Raw genomic sequence first — 17,715 nt, forward strand, 5'->3', positions numbered from 1 at the left:
AACTCAAGAACACAAGCTAACAAAAACAATAGAAAGAGAAGAAAGGAAGGAGAAGAGAGTGCTCATGAAGATGGAAGAATGTTGGATGATCTCGCCACTAGAAGTGTGGAATGCTCCTAGATGAGAGTGATGCCGCCACTTGAGGACTCCAATGATCCATCAAGATAAGACTAGAGAAGAAGGCTCAAAGCTCTCCAAAGTTCACTCAAAATTTGAGTAGAGTTTTCTTAGATTAATTCCAATCTGAATTTTACAAAGGAAGCACCTCTATTTATAGCCTAAGGTGCTGAAAAATAGGTGGGAAATTTCAAAATAAACTCATTTGAAATTCCCACCAAAAACAAGTCACATGGGAGGTGTGACCTTTTTCTACTATGACACCTCCCAAAAACTACACCTACACCACTCTCCTAAGTCACATGGGTAATGTGACTTTATTTTACATTTTCACACTCCTTTATTTAATAACCACACCTCCTAAAACTATACAAGAGTATTTCAAAGCTTGGCCTTGCCCCTCATGGGATGGACTTGGGCTCTTTGGGCTTTGGCCTTCTTGGGCTTGGGCTTGGGCTTTGGGCTTGGGCATCATCTTTATTTTATGTCTTCTTTTAATTTTGAGAAGACTAGAAGGAAGAACTTCAAATGTGAGGGTGGATGTCCTCTTCCTCCATTAATAAAAGCCTCCTTTATTTGATTCTCATCACCTTCATAGCTTCCGCACCACTTGCTTACATGATTCAAGAAGACCTTCATGAAAATGCCATCACCGTCGTTGGCCCGTTCGTCCCCGCACACCGGCTCCCCCAGGGTGCAAGGGAGTACGGCAATGTCATCGTCATGCCTCCTAGCGAAGGCACGATGATCGTAGGAACACGAATCCCCTTTGTGTTCCCTTATGGCCCTGGTAGAAAGCAAGCATGAGCACTCGTCAAGGAGCTCGCGCGAGGCATGCATACGGATCCTTGGGGTTAGCCCTAGGGGAAGGAGCATGGGAAGACATGTCGCTACGAGAGGCAAGCAAAGAGCTGGGAGTTCAAAGAAGAATGGCGCGTTAGGAACACGGGAGGTAAGGCGCCAACTAGGAGGAATGCAGAAGGAACTCTGTGTGTAGCGGTGCAAGAAGGGTGCGAAACACAGAGATGATGAACGCAGGTATAAGATTTTGAAGATCTAAATATTACAGTTAGAGCGCCAAGCGACGCAAATAGGGAGCACCGTGCGATCGAGGCACGTGTCAGATGATGGGAGGACGATCCTGGCGCCACTGGTTATCATTCAGAAAACGTCGCGTCGACAGAATGCCCAAGGGTACGACGCGCCACCAACAATGGGAGCATCTTGCCAGAAGCTCAGAAAATGTCAGGATGAAGTCAAGTGAGGGAATGTCCCATCACCCATACAGGAAATGCCACGTGGGTGGCGCGGGCGAGACCCTGAGCTCTCCACTACCCCAGGCGTCGCCAGTATGAGAAGCCAATGGCGTCGCTAGCATGAGACGCCGACGGCGTCGCCAGTATAAGTTATCAGCGGCGTCGCCTCCCTGATACCCACAGGTAGGAAAGACTGTGGAGGGAGACGAAATCGAAGAAGTCAAACTAGTCACCAACGGCGTCGCCTCCCCGATACCCACGAGTAGGATAAACTGTGGAGGGAGACGATATCGCCGAAAGACGAGTGAACCACCGGTGAGGTCGCTCCCCGATACCCATGGGAAGGAAAGACCATGGAGGGAATGACCCCCTGGGGGCTTCGAGCCTCCCCGGTGCTTGGTGTTTCCAGACACCCTGAGGACGATACGGCGCTGCTGTAGCAGGCCTCTCCTCAGGCGTGGGCGCCAAGCAAAAAGAATCAAGGGACAGATCGCCTGGGTGCTTAAGACACCTCATGGATGATACGGCGCTGTTAGACAGGCCTCTCCGTGGGCGTGGGCACCGAAGCGCGACCTTGTCCCAATTGTTTAAGACCCAGAGTAGGTCTCAGCTTTCGCGTTGCAGCAATAGCGGAGCTACCATCGCCTTCACGAAGCAGAGGCCTCATGGATACGAAGGCAGAATAGGTTCTGAGGTACACTTTAGAAGTAAGGCGCCGGATGTACAGGGTCGCCCAACACAGCGAAAAAAACGGGTAAAAGTACAGGCAAAGCAATCGAAGTACGTAAAGGTGAAGAACGAAGGCAAAGATATCATACAGACGGAACTCGATACCTCAGAAGTACAAAATTGTCATGCAAAACCCATAGTTCTGACAAAGGTGCAAATAGTTCAAAGGATTTACAAGTTTATCAAAGATTGGGAAAAACAAATATAAAGCGCGAAAGGTAAAGGTGGCAGGTGAGAGTCGGCGATTCAGTCATCCAAGTCGAGAGGCACGACCTTCCATAGGCATGGTGTGTGGAATCGCAGTTTGAAATGTTGATGCCAGGGTTCTCGCAAGACGCCTGAGTCAGAGCCTCTTGGAAACCCTCGTCAAACGCGCCCGCCATCTCCCAAGTCAGTTCTTGGACCTCCCCCTCTAGCTCAGCAATCCTAGAGTCCTTGGACGTCAACTGTTTCTCCAAGAACTCCTTCTCCACCCGGAGCTTGTTGGCCTCGGCTTGGAGAAGGCCCAAGGCTTCAACCTTCGCCGCCAAAGCGTCCTCTCTCTCACCTAACTTCTGCCTCCAAGCAACGTCCAGTTCTTCGAGTTTTTTCCGCTGCACTTTGAAGGCAAGAGCCGCCTCTTGGAGGCCAATGCTTTGGATTTGGTAGGAAGTGAGCTGGGCTAGTTGGTCGACATGCGCCTGTTCAAGTTTGTGCGCGTATGCCTTGGCCCCCTCCCTACCCTCGTGGGCCAGTTTCAGCGAAGCTTGGGAAGTTTCCTCCTTCAGCCCCCAGTTTTGCTTCTCCTCCTTCAGCGCTCCTACCTCTTGCCTCAGTTTACGGAGACCCTCCCTCCCCTTGACAGCGCTTCGGGCCTGGGTGCGCCACTTAAGTGCCACCGCCAGGAACGCCCCCATGTAATAAGGCATGCCTCCCCCCTTGCGAGGATCCGTTGGCGACATTCCTTCAGTAAAACCCTGCGTCAACTCCCGGTGGATGGGGCGAGGAATCCGAGGCCCGCGGGAGGTCGAAGCAGGAACTGATGCAGGAGGGGCAGAGCCCGAGGCCTCAGCCGCTTCACGAAGCGGTAGCGGCGGAGGAACCGAATCAGCCCCCTCCTCTTGTTCTTCTTGGACTGTTTGAGGCGGAGGTGATGTGGCGCTTGGAGGATCGTCCCTGAGAGAACCCCCGCCACCGGGAGACGCGGCAGTCAAGGTAAGAACACCCGTGGCCCTCCTCTTATTGGAAACCAAGGCGGCGCCCGAGTCTTCACTCGGAATCTATCACCAGCACCCTCTTTCCTTTGTTGGGGCGTGCTGGGGCAGGAGTCGACACCATGGCCAATGGAACCGCGACAATGGGAGGAGGAGAGGCAGACGGAGGAGGAGTCGGCAGGGAAGTGACGGTTGGCACGTCGGGGGCGACGACGTCTCCACCTCCTTTGGCGGATTTTGCCTTCTTCAGGAATTTGGCAAGTGCGAGTCGCCTCGAAGAAGTCATTACTGAACCTGCAGCAGTGAGAGTAATAGAGCAAAGTCCAATTCAGATAAAGCAGAATGGAAGTACTCACAACCAAACACACGCAGATATTCATAGGGGTTCAAGCAATGCAAGTGAGTTCATATAACCACGACAGCCCATACAGTACAAACAATCAAGAACAGGTACCAAAGTAAGTGGAGAGTCCATGAGCGTTGAATTCGTTGGCAATGAGCTTGGCGGTATCAAAAACCACCCCGAGCTCAGCCAAAGCTTTACACACGTCCCGATCAGTAGGGGCGAGTTGATCCAAAGCCAAGGCCTTGATCGTTATGGGTTTGTCCATCCAGTACAGGGGAAAGCCTTCCAGTGCAGTAGGATCGTATTTGGTCGCACGCACTTTGAAGAACTTCCCTTTCCAGCCTTTGAATGAATTTTGGAAGAGCGTGAGGATGATGCGCCCGGCGACGCCAGAAAAACTCATCCACAGACTTTTACCTTGTTTCTTCACCTTAAAAAAATGAAGAAAGACATCCACGGAGGAGGGAATGCCCAAATACCCGCAAAGAATTTGAAAACCCCTCACGAAGGCCCAGTTGTTGGGGTGAAGCTGGGCGGGGGCGGTGTTGATTTCGGTGAGCAGCTCCCTCTCGAAGGAAGTGAAAGGGAGACGCAGGCCCACCCTTTTGAATACCATTTGGTAGAGGAAGAAGAAAGGACTTCCCCCGGTGGCCCTCGAGTCCACACAAACAGGTACCCCAGGTTTCACACGACATACCAAGACGTGGGAGTGATGAGTTTTGTGGAATGCGTTGAAGTTGTAGAGCGCGGGGTCCCCCCTGTGGGCCTCCACGTCGTTAACGGATTTTAAGGTGGAGCATTCGTCGAGGAGGTCGTCGGAGGCCCAGTCATACTCCTCTTTATAGTGAGACCTAGGGAGCGGAGGAGGTGCGGTGGTCTTGGTTTTCGCCATTGACGCAAGAGCTGAAGAGTAAAGAGAAAAGAAAGGGTTCAGTGAAAAGGGGTTTGAAGAAGAAAAGGGGGAAACAAGGAGAAACCCTAGGCAAACTCTACCCACGCGAGAGAAAGAGGGACGAGAGAGACAAAGAAGCACAAGAACGACATCAAAAGACAAGCAGATGGACAAGGGTAGGAAAAACCGTACCTTTAAGGGTCGAAGGGTGTGATAAGCAAAAGCACGCAAAAGCAGAGATCGCGAGAGAGAAAATTCGAAGAAGATGAACAGTGCGAGAAGGCAGAGAAAGTGGATGTAACAGTGGTTTCGAGCGCAGAGTTTGGGTAACTTAAACGTTACGAGGAGCGCGAAGGGCAACAGATGGTGACCGTGCGATGATGCCACGTGTCGCAGGATTAGGCGCTCACTGGGAGCGCAAGAGACTCTTGAGGCTGACCGCGTGATGAGCCACGTGGCAAGCAATTAAGCGTGGCCCTAAAAGGTGTTGCTTTCCCCGTTTCAGAGGATGTCCAATCAGCCATTAAGGGCACCCCAATGGTTCAGAGAATGTCATGTCAATGGTTCAAGGAGTGTCACGTCAGCAAAGAATGACACCTCACCAGGGTGCCACGTGGATGGCGTGGACAAGACCTTAGTTTTTTCGCTGAAGACAAGTCTTCAGCTTAAGACTGGGGGGCTTGTGTACCGTCCCGTATCCGGGCGTTGACAAAGTCAAGGTCAGAGTCAACGTCGGGGTCAAAGTCAACGTCGGGGTCAAAGTCAACATAAGGCGTCGCCTAGGTTAGGCGATGCCAAGTGCATGCATCGTCGAGGCGGGGCGTCGCCAAGAGGGAGCGTCGTCAAGGTAAGGCGTCGCCTAGGTGAAGGCATCGCCAAGTCAAGGCGTCGCCCAGCTAGGGCGTCGCCAAGGTCAAATGTCACAAAAGCAAGGCAATCACAGTGTCGCTCCCCGATACCCATGGGTAGGAAAGACCATGGAGGGAGCGACGCCGTGGGAAGGCCTCAAACCCCGATAACCCAGGGTAGCAATAAAGAGAAAAGAAAGGTGGCTTTAAGGCCATAGTAATAGCGCCAGTGGAGAGCAACCTGACTCGTGAAGCGCCCATGCCGCCCCCGAGACGCCCTTGGGGTAGATACGACTCATGAGGAGGGTCACGCCCAGGGTAGCCCGGTGCAGGGTACGAGAGGAAGGTAGATACGCTCTCAAAGTGAGTGACTAGATGTTTGGGGGCATGAGTTGGCACCCAAAAAGTCACCCATTGCGCAGATGCACTCCCAGGTAGGAGGACTCACACGAGGAAATACCCCCAGATGGGGTCACGGCGCTGTGAGGCCCTCCACGTGTACAGCAGCCAAGTCAGAATAGAAACGTCATTTTGTCAGGTACAAGGTAATTAAAGTTATTTAATACAGTTTCCGTTTCGAGCGTTTAAGGTACTATAAATGCTCCCAAGCGGTTTACACGTCTTAAATGCGCTGAACGTTTTATAATTAAATGCGCTTTAAGGCGCTTTGAATGCTGGAGTAGCTTAAATAGCGCCTCGAATGTTGGAAACGGGGTTGGAACTTTTGGCAGACTTTCCTAGAACACACTCTAGTTGCTTGCTCGAGTCTTGAGGCTATGGACAAGGGACTAGGGAGAGAGGTTGTTTGCCAAAAGGAGAAAATATACACTAGACACAGTTTCTTTGACCACCTTCAGAGTGCCATTCACGGTGCTTCGATACGGAGGTGTAGAGTTTTGGTGTTTCTTGCTAGCTGACTTGAGCGTCGGAGTGCAAACGGCCGCTACGGCGCCCTTTTGTCCTTCTTTGCAGGAATCCACAGGTCACCAGTGGGAAGGAGTCCCTAGCTGACGGGTGAGGTTGTGCACAAAGACGTCCCAAGTCAACCGGCCGGAACAGAAGCTATTGATCTTCCCCCCACGTGGCTTCCACAAATCCCCTCATGAAGCTCTGACATGATCCTCGTACACTCATCGCCACTCACACATGTCAGAATTGGGTGTGTGAACCCATGCCTAAACAGCACTCCATCACTGAGGGTGTACCTTGTAGAGTTCTTCTTTATCTTCTTCCCTTCTCCAGGCTCTGCTGGGAGAATTCCATCTGCAATGTATCGCCTATAAGGCGTCATCCACGTGTCGCCTTCCTCCAAGGCGCATACATACACACCCTTCTCTCCTTCGGGCGAGGCCGCGTAGGTGCTGATGCGGGGTGCCCTCGTCGTATCTTGAATCAAAGAGCGATGGCTCCTTGGCTTTCCTCTTGTTGCGCTAATGTGAAGGACACCCACCCTATTGTTCGCCACGAACTTTCGCAGCGTTTTGAGCGTCTCTTGGATGACCGTCCTCTGCCTTCCCCCCTTGCCTGAGCTGGCCAGCTTGGCAAGCAGGTCAACTCTGGCATTTTGTTCTCTAGGAACATGCACCAGCTCCAACATAGCGAAGGCTCCCCAAAACGTTTCGATGTACCTCAAGTACGCAACCATCTGTGGAGCCTTTGCCTGGTATTCCCATGTTACTTGCCCTATGAATAATTGAGAGTCACTCTTCGCCAAGAGGCTTTGCGCGCCCATCTCCTTGGCTAAGAGCATTCCAGCGATCAGCGCCTCGTACTCATTTTGGTTATTGCTTGCTTTGAAGGCGAAGCGTAAGGCTTGCTCGATCAACACTCCGTTAGGCCCCTCCAAGATTATCCCAGCGCCGCTCCCCTGCTGGTTGGAGGACCCATCCATTGAGAGCATCCACTGTGATCCTAATTCCACCTCTTGATGGCCTCCTCCTGGTGAGAGCTCTACGACAAAATCTGCATATACCTGCCCTTTGATGGACCCCCTGGGTTCATACTGGATATCAAACTCTGACAGCTCCACCGCCCAACGAACCATCCTCCCAGCTACGTTTGGCTTCTAAAGTACTTTCTGGATGGGGAGGTTCGTCATCACCACCATTGTGAAATTGTGGAAATAATGGCGGAGCCTTCTGGCTGAGAACACCACTGCTAATGTCGCCTTCTCCAGTGACTGGTACCTCAATTATGGGCCTTGCAAGGCCTTGCTTACGAAGTAAATGGGCCTCTACACTTGGTCTTGCTCCTGGACCAGCACAGAGCTGATGGCCCACTCTGTTACTGCAAAGTATAATCGAAGGGGGACGCCTGCCATGATCTTGCAAAGTATAATCTTGCAAAGCACAGGTGGCGTCGCCAAGTACTCCTTCAAATTGAGGAATGCTGCCTCACACTCATCTGTCCATGCAAAACGGCTATTCCTCTTTAGACACTGGAAGTAGGGGTGGCCCTTCTCCCCTCCAGCAGACACGAACCTTGACAGGGCTGCCATCCTCCCAATCAATTGCTGAACTTATTTAACTGAGGTTGGGCTCCTCATGGCGATGATAGCTGCACACTTGTCGGGGTTCGCCTCTATCCCCCTCTCAGTGAGCATGAATCCTAAGAACTTCCCTGCCTCCACGCTAGAAACGCACTTTTCTGGGTTTAATTTGAGGCGGTACTTTGATATGGAATCAAATAGCTCTTCCAGATCCGTTGCGTGCTGACCTCTCTTGTGCGAAGTCACCACCATGTCATCTACGTAGGCCTGCACGTTCCTTCCCAGCATAGGTGCAAGGACCATGTCCATTAGCCTTTGGTAGGTGGCGCCTGCATTCTTCAACCCAAATGGCATCACCTTATAAAAATAACTGCACGTCTCTGTCATGAACGTCGTTTTACTCTCATCCTTGGGATGCATCTTTATCTGATTGTAACCTGAGAACGCATCTAAGAAACTCAGCATTTTGCAGCCCGAGGTGCTATCCACCAACGTGTTGATGTTGGGCAGCGAGTACGAATCCTTGGGGCACGCCTTGTTCAAATCTGTGAAGTCGACGCACATCCTCCACTTCCCATTCGCCTTCTTCACTAGAACTACATTGGCCAGCCACTAGAACTACATTGCCGTACAGGGCGAACCTTGGCGTCCATGGTAAGGTGGTGGCACAAAAAATCTGGGTCGATGCCTGGCATGTCCGCAGCAGTCCAGGCGAAGGCATCTAAGTGGCGTGAGATCACGGCTGCCACTTCCTATTGTTCTTCTAGGCTCAACAAACGTCCCAACTTGAACATCTTACCCCCTATTGGCCTTTCCACCACATTGTCTACCGGTTGGTGTCGCCTATCCCGCACGCTCTCTGCACGAGACTCATTTCTGTGATCCTCTTCTATTGGCGTCGCCTCCCCTGACGCTTCTTCCATGGGCGAGGCCTCTGCGTATGCTTCTTCTCTTGAAGAGGCGTCACTGTATCTTTCTTTTGCGCGGGCATCTTCTATAGGCGTCGCCCCTGCAGGTGTGGCCTCGACAGGCGTGGGCTCCGCGGGCGTTGTCTCCTCCAAGGGCTCTACCTCCATTGGCGTACCCAAAACGAGTGATCGCTCAAGTAGCATGAACACGCCTCTCTTTGTCTTCAAGCTATTTTCATAGCATTTTCGGGCCTCCTCTTGATCAGATTTGATCACAATTACCTTGCCACTAAGATCTGGCAGCTTCATCTTCATGTGGCGCGTGGAGGCCACCGCTCTCAGCCTATTCAGCGCTGGTCTTCCCAACAAAATGTTGTAAGCTGAATTGGCGTTGACTACCAAGTAACGAATGCTCTCCGTACGGGACGCCGTTCCGTCCATGAACGTTGTCCTCAGCTCCAAGTAACCTCGTACCTCAACTTTGTCTCCTGTGAACCCATACAAGCAGCCAGTGTAGGGCCTCAGCAAGTCAGGGGACAATTGCAATTTATTGAACGTCGACCAAAACATGACATCTGCAGAACTGCCCTGGTCGACGAGAACCTTATGTACCTTCCTCCCAGTTGTGACAACTGAAATGACCACAGGGTCATTGTCGTGTGGGACAACATCTCGTAGGTCAGCCCTAGTGAACACAAGGTCTGACTCCCACTGATCATCTGAATCCCCCTCAGCAACTGAATTCACTGACCTCACATACCTCTTACGCTGAGAGGCAGTGGGCCCTTTTCCAGGAAAGCCACTAGAAATGGTGTGCACCTCTCCATGGATCGGCATTTCATGCGCCTGATCCCCCTCTAGCATCGCTAGAGTTGTGGTTGTAGCAAACCCAGCAAGATAATCCTTCAGGAAACCATTCTTCACAAGTTCATCCAATTGATAGCTCAACGCCAAGCAGTTGTTGATATGGTGCCCGAACGCCTCGTGGAAATCGCACCACGACTCTTTGTGAGGTCCCAGCACTTTGTCAGACTTCACCGGTGGCCTCAATCTGTCAGCTATGTTGGGCACAACAATGGGGTCCTTTAGCTCCACCACAAAATTGTGCCGCAGCGGTCTATTTCCTTCCCTCGCCGGCCTGTTTCCCTCTCCTCGACCCTTGGGTTGGGGCCTCCTTGCCTCGTAGGGGCGTCTTCTCTCCTGGCTCTTCCTCCCTGTCTCGGCCTCGTGGACCCTGGCGGGTTGTGCACGCATCTACGCTCTTGGGCGTGCGGGCGCGACACACATGCGTTTCTCGTACACTTCACCCTCAGAGGCGATGTGTTCCACCGCTCGACGCCTTATTTCAGCGAAGGTTTTGGGGCGGTTGCGGATGATTGATTCGTAGAAAGGCCCAGGGCACACCCCCTTTCTAAATGCGTACACGATCATGGGTTCTTCTTTGGTGCCAACCTTCAACACTTGCGCCCCAAAGCAGTTTATGTATTCCTTCAAGGTCTCGCCTTGATATTGCTTCACGTCGAACAAGTCATATGAAACTGAGGGTGGAGCCCTGTTGGCTAGATACTGCTCCCTGAATAATTGCGAAAGCTGTGCAAAAGACGTGATATGACCTTCTGGGAGGCTGATGAACCAGTCCATGGCCATTCCAGTTAAGGTGCTCATGAATAGCTTACACCTTACGGCATCGGAGCCGCCAACCAGCATCATCTGCGTGTGGAAAGCGGTGAGATGCGCCTCAGGGTCCTCCATCCCTGTGAACGTCACCTTGGGCCCAGTGAATGTGTTGGGGATCACCGTCTCCAAGATCTGCTGCGAGAACGGCGTAGACAACTCCCTCGGTGGGGTGAAGGGTTCGGCCTCATCTACGTCACGTTGTCCTGTGGGGTTGCGCCACCCGCGGCAGAACTCCTCATTCACGCGATGGAGCTCCTCATTTCTCGCCTGGGACGCCGCGAGATCCTCCTGCATGCGATCTTGTTCATCCTTCGATGCTGCCATTGCTTCTTGCAATCCCTGCATCATACCCATGAGTTGCTCCATGGTCATCTCTTCACTCCTAGCGCGTGCGGGTATCATTTTTGTGGCTTACGGAAACCTTTCCAACTGTCGTGCAACTTCAAAGGAAATGAATTTGAGAACGGGAACTGATGAACTGTGCTTGTGATGGGACTGATGTATTAAATCGGCCCCACGGTGGGTGCCAAATGTTCTCGTCGGTTGACCAGGGTCGTCTTTGTGCGTGGCTTGTCCTCGCAAGCTAGGGCACCTTCGTTCTGCTCCGTCTATGAGTACCTGAAAAGAAGTGGACAAAATGGCACCCTCGCGGCCGTTTGCACTCCGACAATCAAGTCAGCTAGAGAGAAACATCAAAGGGACACACCTCCGTATCGGAGCACCGTGAATGAATGCTCTAAAGGTGGTCTAATAACTGGATACAGAATGTTGCCCTAATTGCCTGTGCGTACAGTGGGTGCGCAAGCAAAACAACTAGGGTTTGTGTGTGTAAAATTGAAACTTGTGATCATTAGGTTAAAACTTGGATCCTTGTCTCAAACGTCTAAAGCTCCTTTTAAACGCCCTCAGCATTTAAAGCGTATAAAAACGTTCAACGCGTTTAAAACGTTTAAAGCATTTAAAGCATTTAAAGTGCTTTAAAGCGTTCGAAACGTAAACTCAATTAATGCGTACCTTAACAAACTTTCAGGGAAACTGATATACCTTGATGTTTCAATGATTTCTGCCATGTGTTCTTCTGACTTGATCGCTACTCTTCGTGGAGGGCCTTACAGCATCGTAACCCAACTTAGGGATAATCGATCGTGTAAGTCCTCCTTTCTAGAAGTGCATCCAACACAAAGGAGTGACTTTCTGGGTGCCAACTCATGCGCCCCAGCCTCTAGTCACTCTCCCTGGGAGTGTATCTACCTTTCTCTCGTACCATGCACGTGGTTCTCCCCTGGGCGTGGCCCTCTCATGGGTCGTATCTGTCCCAGGGTCTCCCAGCGGTGGCGTGGGTACTTCACGAGTCAGGTTACCCCCTACTGATACTAGAACTATGGCCTTGAGCCACCTTTCTCTTCTCTTTATTACTGTTCTGAGGTACTGAGGCCTCTCGCGGTGTCGCCCCCTCCACGGTCTTTCCTACCCATGGGTATCGGGGGGTGACACTAATGGAAGAGGGCCAAGCACAACCTTTCATGAAAAGCAAGAGCCAAGTCAAGAACGTCCAAGATCAAGCTAGGAGCGTCTAAGACCAAGCTAGGAGCGTCTAAGACCAAGTTAGGAGCGTCTAGGACAAGAAGACCAAGCTAGGAGCGTCTAGGACAAGGAGATTTGGATCAAAGCTATGAATGGGAGAGTGGCTTACTAGCACAAATTTCGTGAAGGCCCAACAAGTGTAGTTTAGCTTTAATTGGGGTGTAAATAGCATAGCCATGTGGACAAATGTTTATTTTTCTGCACATTAGAATTAAGGAGGAGTTAACCTTGATTAGCAAAGGTTTCTAGAAGCCTTCACTAATCAAGGGATGGTTTTGGTAGCCATGTGAACCCATGTGCACCCATGTGCTCCATGTGCCCATGTGCCTCACATTTACATTTCATTTGGCTTACATTTCATCTTCTCTTAGCTTAGGATTTACGGCCTCCTTAGCCTATAAAAGGAGATGCCTAGCTCATGTATTTGTAAGATTAATGAGAGTAATGTTATGCTGCCAACATTGTGCCATACATTGTTGTACCGCTGTTTCTAGGATCTAATCTTCATCTTCATCACCTACCATAGGGCTGGTCGAAACCTCCCTCTTTCCATACACATCATGCACCTTCAAGATCACCATAGCTCCTAGGAGGATCTTGCACATCTCAATCCATAGCTTCCGCACCCATTGATCATGATTCCGAGAAGAGCTCCATGAATTTGTCATCATTTGGTATCATGAGCATAGGTTCTTCAAAGATGAGTAGTTCTTGGTCTTTTTCATTTTGAGTTCTCTTTATTTCATGTTGTTCATCTTGTTTTCATACTTGTCTTGCTGTTTTTAATTTTTGCTTTGATTTGGTGTGCTATTTGGAAAATCCAATCGGTGCACTTTGCTTAATTGATCTTGAGCAATCCTTGTGCAAATTTTGGTAGGATTCCATACACCTTTGAGTTGCTGTCAAGACAAGAGTGTAATGTCCTAACCTATTCGGATATCTAGCTGATCTTCGTAGAATTCGAAGCATATCAAGGTGGCAGTGAGGAATGATACATTGGCGTCCGCCACCTTCTTCCAAAAAAGACCAAAGGACTCGCTATCCTTACGACAGGAGAAACAAGGGAAGAAGCCAAGCACGCCAACAACCAGCGCACCAACAACCAGCACGTCGGGAATACAATCGCCCGCCTAAGCACAAATTTGTTATGGGACTAGCGGACCTGATCGCCATCCCTAACATATCTGCCAGGTTGAAAGCGCCTGAGAAGCTGGGCGACAAGGTGCTGGGGTCAAAGCCGGACGCCTGGTGCGAGTTCCACCAGTGTTTTGGCCACAACCTGGACTCGTGTTTGTCTTTAGGGTACCAGCTCGACGATCTGGTTAAGAGCGGGTTCCTAAATGACTATCTGCTGGACAGGAGGACGGGGGGAGCGTCGAGTTCCCAGCCAGCAGGTGGAGAAGCCCAGCAACACGAGATGCCTATCCACGGGGAAAACCACACCATTGCAGGGGGATTCTCAGGTGGTGGATGCACCGCATCGCAGAGGAAAAAGTATGCGCGATCGGTGATGACAGTGGACATGTTTGAAGATCACTCGCCGGAAGTGGACATCACGTTCACCAGGCAGGATCTTCGGGACGTTGTGCCTCATGACAACGATCCCATAGTTATTTCGTTGGTTACAGCGGGAAGGAAGGTCCACAGAGTTCTGGTGGACCAAGGAAGCTTGGCAGACGTGATGTTCTGACCGACTTTCACGCAGCTGGAACTGCCCCTTGACCAGCTAAGGCCCTATGGAGGGTGCTTATATGGATTCGCTGGTGACCAGGTGGAGGTCAGGGGGTACATTGAGCTGAGAACCACGTTTACAGATGAGGCTGGGTCGAGGACGGAGAAAATCAAGTACCTCATCGTAAACGCCCCTTCAGCATATAACATCCTGTTGGGAAGGCCCACTCTTAATAGGATAGGCGCCATTCCGTCGACACGGCACATGAAGGTGAAGTCCATGGAAGGGGTGGTGATCACGATCAAGTCTGATCAGAAAGAAGCGAAAAGGTGCTATGAGAATAGCCTGAAAACAAAAGATCAGTGAGTTATGTAACAACCACCCACCTCCCGGTGTGAAGCCCAGACCGCCGGTAACAGAGGAGGCCGCCGGAAGGGATGTAGAGATGATAGACGCTGAGCTAGGGGAGAGGAATGCTGGCCTGGAAGAGGAAGAGGCGCGGAATCGCCCCGAGGAAGCAAGGGAACAGGGAATCGCCAGGGCGGTTATCCAGGATAGGGAACAAGGTCTTCCAAAAGTGACTCAAGAACTTAGGATCTCTATCGGACACTATAGACCTAGGAATCCCATGCAAGCGAACCACTTCTTGGAAGAAGAGGTTTGCAATGTGGCATGCATCATCCACTTTGTGGCAAGGAATAAAGTGAGCCATCTTTGAAAAACGATCCACTACCACAAAAATGGAGTCCTTTCCCTTTGATGTCTTGGGTAAGCCTAAGATGAAATCCATAGATATATCTACCCAAGGCATTGAAGGAATAGGAAGAGGAGTATAAAGACCATGGGGATGCATTTTAGATTTAGCTTTGCGGCAAGCTATGCATTTATCACACAAACTATGAACATGCTTATGCATATGAGGCCAAAAGAAATGTTCATGCAACACATCCAAAGTTTTAGCAACCCCAAAATGACCCATTAAACCCCCCTCATGAGCTTCTCTAACAAGAGATAATCTAATAGAGCATTGGGGAACACAAAGACGTTTTCCTTTAAAAAGAAAGCCATCTTGAATAAAAAAATCTTTGTGTCCACCCTTAAGACACTCTTGATAGAGGAGAGAAAAATCAAGGTCATCATGATAAAGTTCCTTAATGTGATCAAAACCAAGATATTGAGAGGTTAAAAGATTTAGCAAGGTGTATCTTCTAGAAAGAGCATCCGCCACAATATTTATTTTGCCTTGCTTGTGTTTGATCACATAAGGAAATTGCTCAATGAATTCCACCCACTTAGCATGCCTCTTGTTAAGTTTGTTTTGGCTTTTCAAATATTTAAGAGATTCATGATCACTATGTATCACAAACTCTTTGGGAAAAAGATAGTGTTGCCAAGTAAACAAAGCCCTAACAAGTGCATATAATTCTTTATCATAGGTGGAATAGTTGAGATGACTTCCCTTCAATTTCTCACTAAAATAGGCGATGGGGTGGCCCTCTTGAAGGAGAACAGCCCCAATACCTATGCTTGAAGCATCACACTCAATCTCAAATGTCTTAGTGAAATTAGGAAGGGCCAAGATGGGAGCATTAGTCAATTTTTCTTTCAAAGTATCAAAAGCATTTTGTTGTGCTTCTCCCCAATGAAAGACCACATCCTTTTTCACTATGTCATTGAGTGGTGCGGCAATGGTACCAAAGTTTGGCACAAATCTTCTATAGAAAGAAGCAAGCCCATGAAAACTTCGGACCTCATTCAAAGATTTCGGTGTAGGCCAATTTTGAATGGCCACCACCTTTGTTTTGTCCACATGGACCCCTTTACAACTCACAACAAACCCTAGGAATTCTATATGATCAAGAGCAAACATACATTTAGCAAGGTTAGCATACAAATGTTCCTTCCTAAGGGTTTCCAAAACTTGCCTAACATGCAACCTATGATCATTCAAAGATAAGCTATAAATGAGAATGTCATCAAAGTAAACCACAACAAACTTACCAATGAAAGGTCTAAGAACATGATGCATGAGGCGCATGAAGGTACTTGGTGCATTAGTTAAACCAAAAGGCATAACTAACCACTCATATAAACCAAAGTTGGTCTTAAAAGCCGTCTTCCATTCATCACCCGGTTTGATACGGATTTGATTGTAGCCGCTTTTAAGATCAATCTTTGAAAAGATTTTAGAACCATGTAATTCATCCAACAAATCATCTAGTCTAGGTATGGGATGCCTATACTTAATGGTTATGTTATTTATGGCCCTACAATCCGAACACATTCGCCATGTGCCATCCTTTTTTGGCACTAAGATGATAGGCATAGCACAAGGACTCATGCTATCTTGCACCCACCCTTTCTCAATCAAAGCCTCAACTTGTTGGCGAATTTCCTTGGTTTCACTTGGATTGGTCCTATATGCGGGACGATTTGGTAAAGAAGAGCCCGGTATCAAATCAATTTGGTGCTCAATCCCTCTCAAAGGTGGAAGTCCATTTGGAGGATCTTGAAACACATCTTTGAACTCCTCTACCAAATTTTCCAAGCAATGAGGACTATCAACAAGTGATTCTATGCTAAGAGTTCTAGGGATGGCTAAAAAAAGAGGATGATGAGCCACTATTTCCCTTTCAATGTCACGCCTAGACACAAGGAGTGTAGGCTTAGAACTCTTATCTTTTTTATCTTTTTTATCTTTTTTATCTTTTTCACTCTCCCTCTTTTCTTCATGATAACTTGGTCCTCATGGACTTCTTTTGGAGAGAGAGATTTTAAAGTAACCTTGTGACCATGGAATTCAAAAGATAATTTGTTGGTAAAGCCATCATGTAAAACTTTTCTATCAAATTGCCAAGGCCTTCCCAAAAGAACATGAGTGGCTTCCATGGGCACAACATCACATAATACCTCATCTTTGTATTTTCCAATGGAGAAATGGATGAGGACTTGTTTATTAACAATTATTTCTCCTACTTCACTAAGCCATTGTAACTTGTAGGGCTTTGTATGAGAGATAGTAGGCAATCCAAGCTTATCTACTACTCTTGTACTAGCCACATTTGCACAACTACCCCATCCACTATCAAGGAACAAATGTTGTTTTGAATAAGACATCTTGTATGGAAAATATTTTCCCTTTGACTTTCATCAAAAGGTTGTGAAACTTGTCCAAGAAGTCTTCTCACAACTAACAAGTCCCCTTCAAGTGGACATTCGCTCTCTTCCTCACTAGATGCATGAGAATGCAATGAATGCTTTGAAGAATCCGAATCATGCTCACTAACTACAATGCCCTCATGCATGTACATACTTCGTTTGGAAGGACAATTTGCAGCAATATGACCATAACCCATACATTTAAAGCATTTAGTGTTAGATGTTCTAGTGGGAGACTTAGGTCTAGATGTTGATGGCTTAGATTCCTTGGGTTTGAAAGAAGAATCTTTGGAAGGATGTTTAGAAAAAGAAGTTTTGTTTCTCCAAGACTTGGAGTAGTATCCATTATTGGAAGCATTTTTAAAAGAGTTTTTCTTAGCAAGTTGGGCTTCCACCTTCATTGCAAGATGAACTAAAGAGCCCAATGATGAATACTCTTGTAACTCAACAATGTCTTGGATATCCTTCCTAAGACCACTCACAAACCTAGCAATCATGGCTTCTTCACTTTCTTCTAATTCAATTTTAAGCACAAGCGTCTCAAGCTCCTTATAATATTCATCCACATTTAGCGTGCCTTGTTGAAACCGTTGGAGTCTCAACATGAGGTCTTTCCTAAAATGTGGGGGCACAAACCTAGTGCGCATATGATCCTTTAAAGAGTTCCAAGAGTCCACGGGAGGACCCTTGTGATAGATAATGTCCTTTACAATTCCATGCCACCATTTCATGGCATAATCACTAAACTCTAGGGTGGCTAGCTTGAGCTTATGCTCATCTTGGATCTCATGGATCTCAAAAATTTGTTCACACTTAGCCTCCCAATCTAAATACACATTTGGATCA

General features: G+C 48.8%; 1 protein-coding gene across 1 annotated transcript; it reads right to left on the reverse strand.

Moving 5' to 3' along the window:
- Window positions 1-10,031: 10,031 nt before the first annotated feature.
- On the reverse strand, window positions 10,032-10,820 carry LOC137839374 (uncharacterized). The gene has a single exon (XM_068648492.1). It carries the CDS (start codon window positions 10,818-10,820, stop codon window positions 10,032-10,034), a length of 789 nt encoding a protein of 262 aa, XP_068504593.1.
- Window positions 10,821-17,715: the final 6,895 nt, after the last annotated feature.

Source organism: Phaseolus vulgaris, chromosome 3, assembly GCF_000499845.2.
Source record: "Phaseolus vulgaris cultivar G19833 chromosome 3, P. vulgaris v2.0, whole genome shotgun sequence".
Lineage (NCBI taxonomy): Eukaryota > Viridiplantae > Streptophyta > Magnoliopsida > Fabales > Fabaceae > Phaseolus > Phaseolus vulgaris.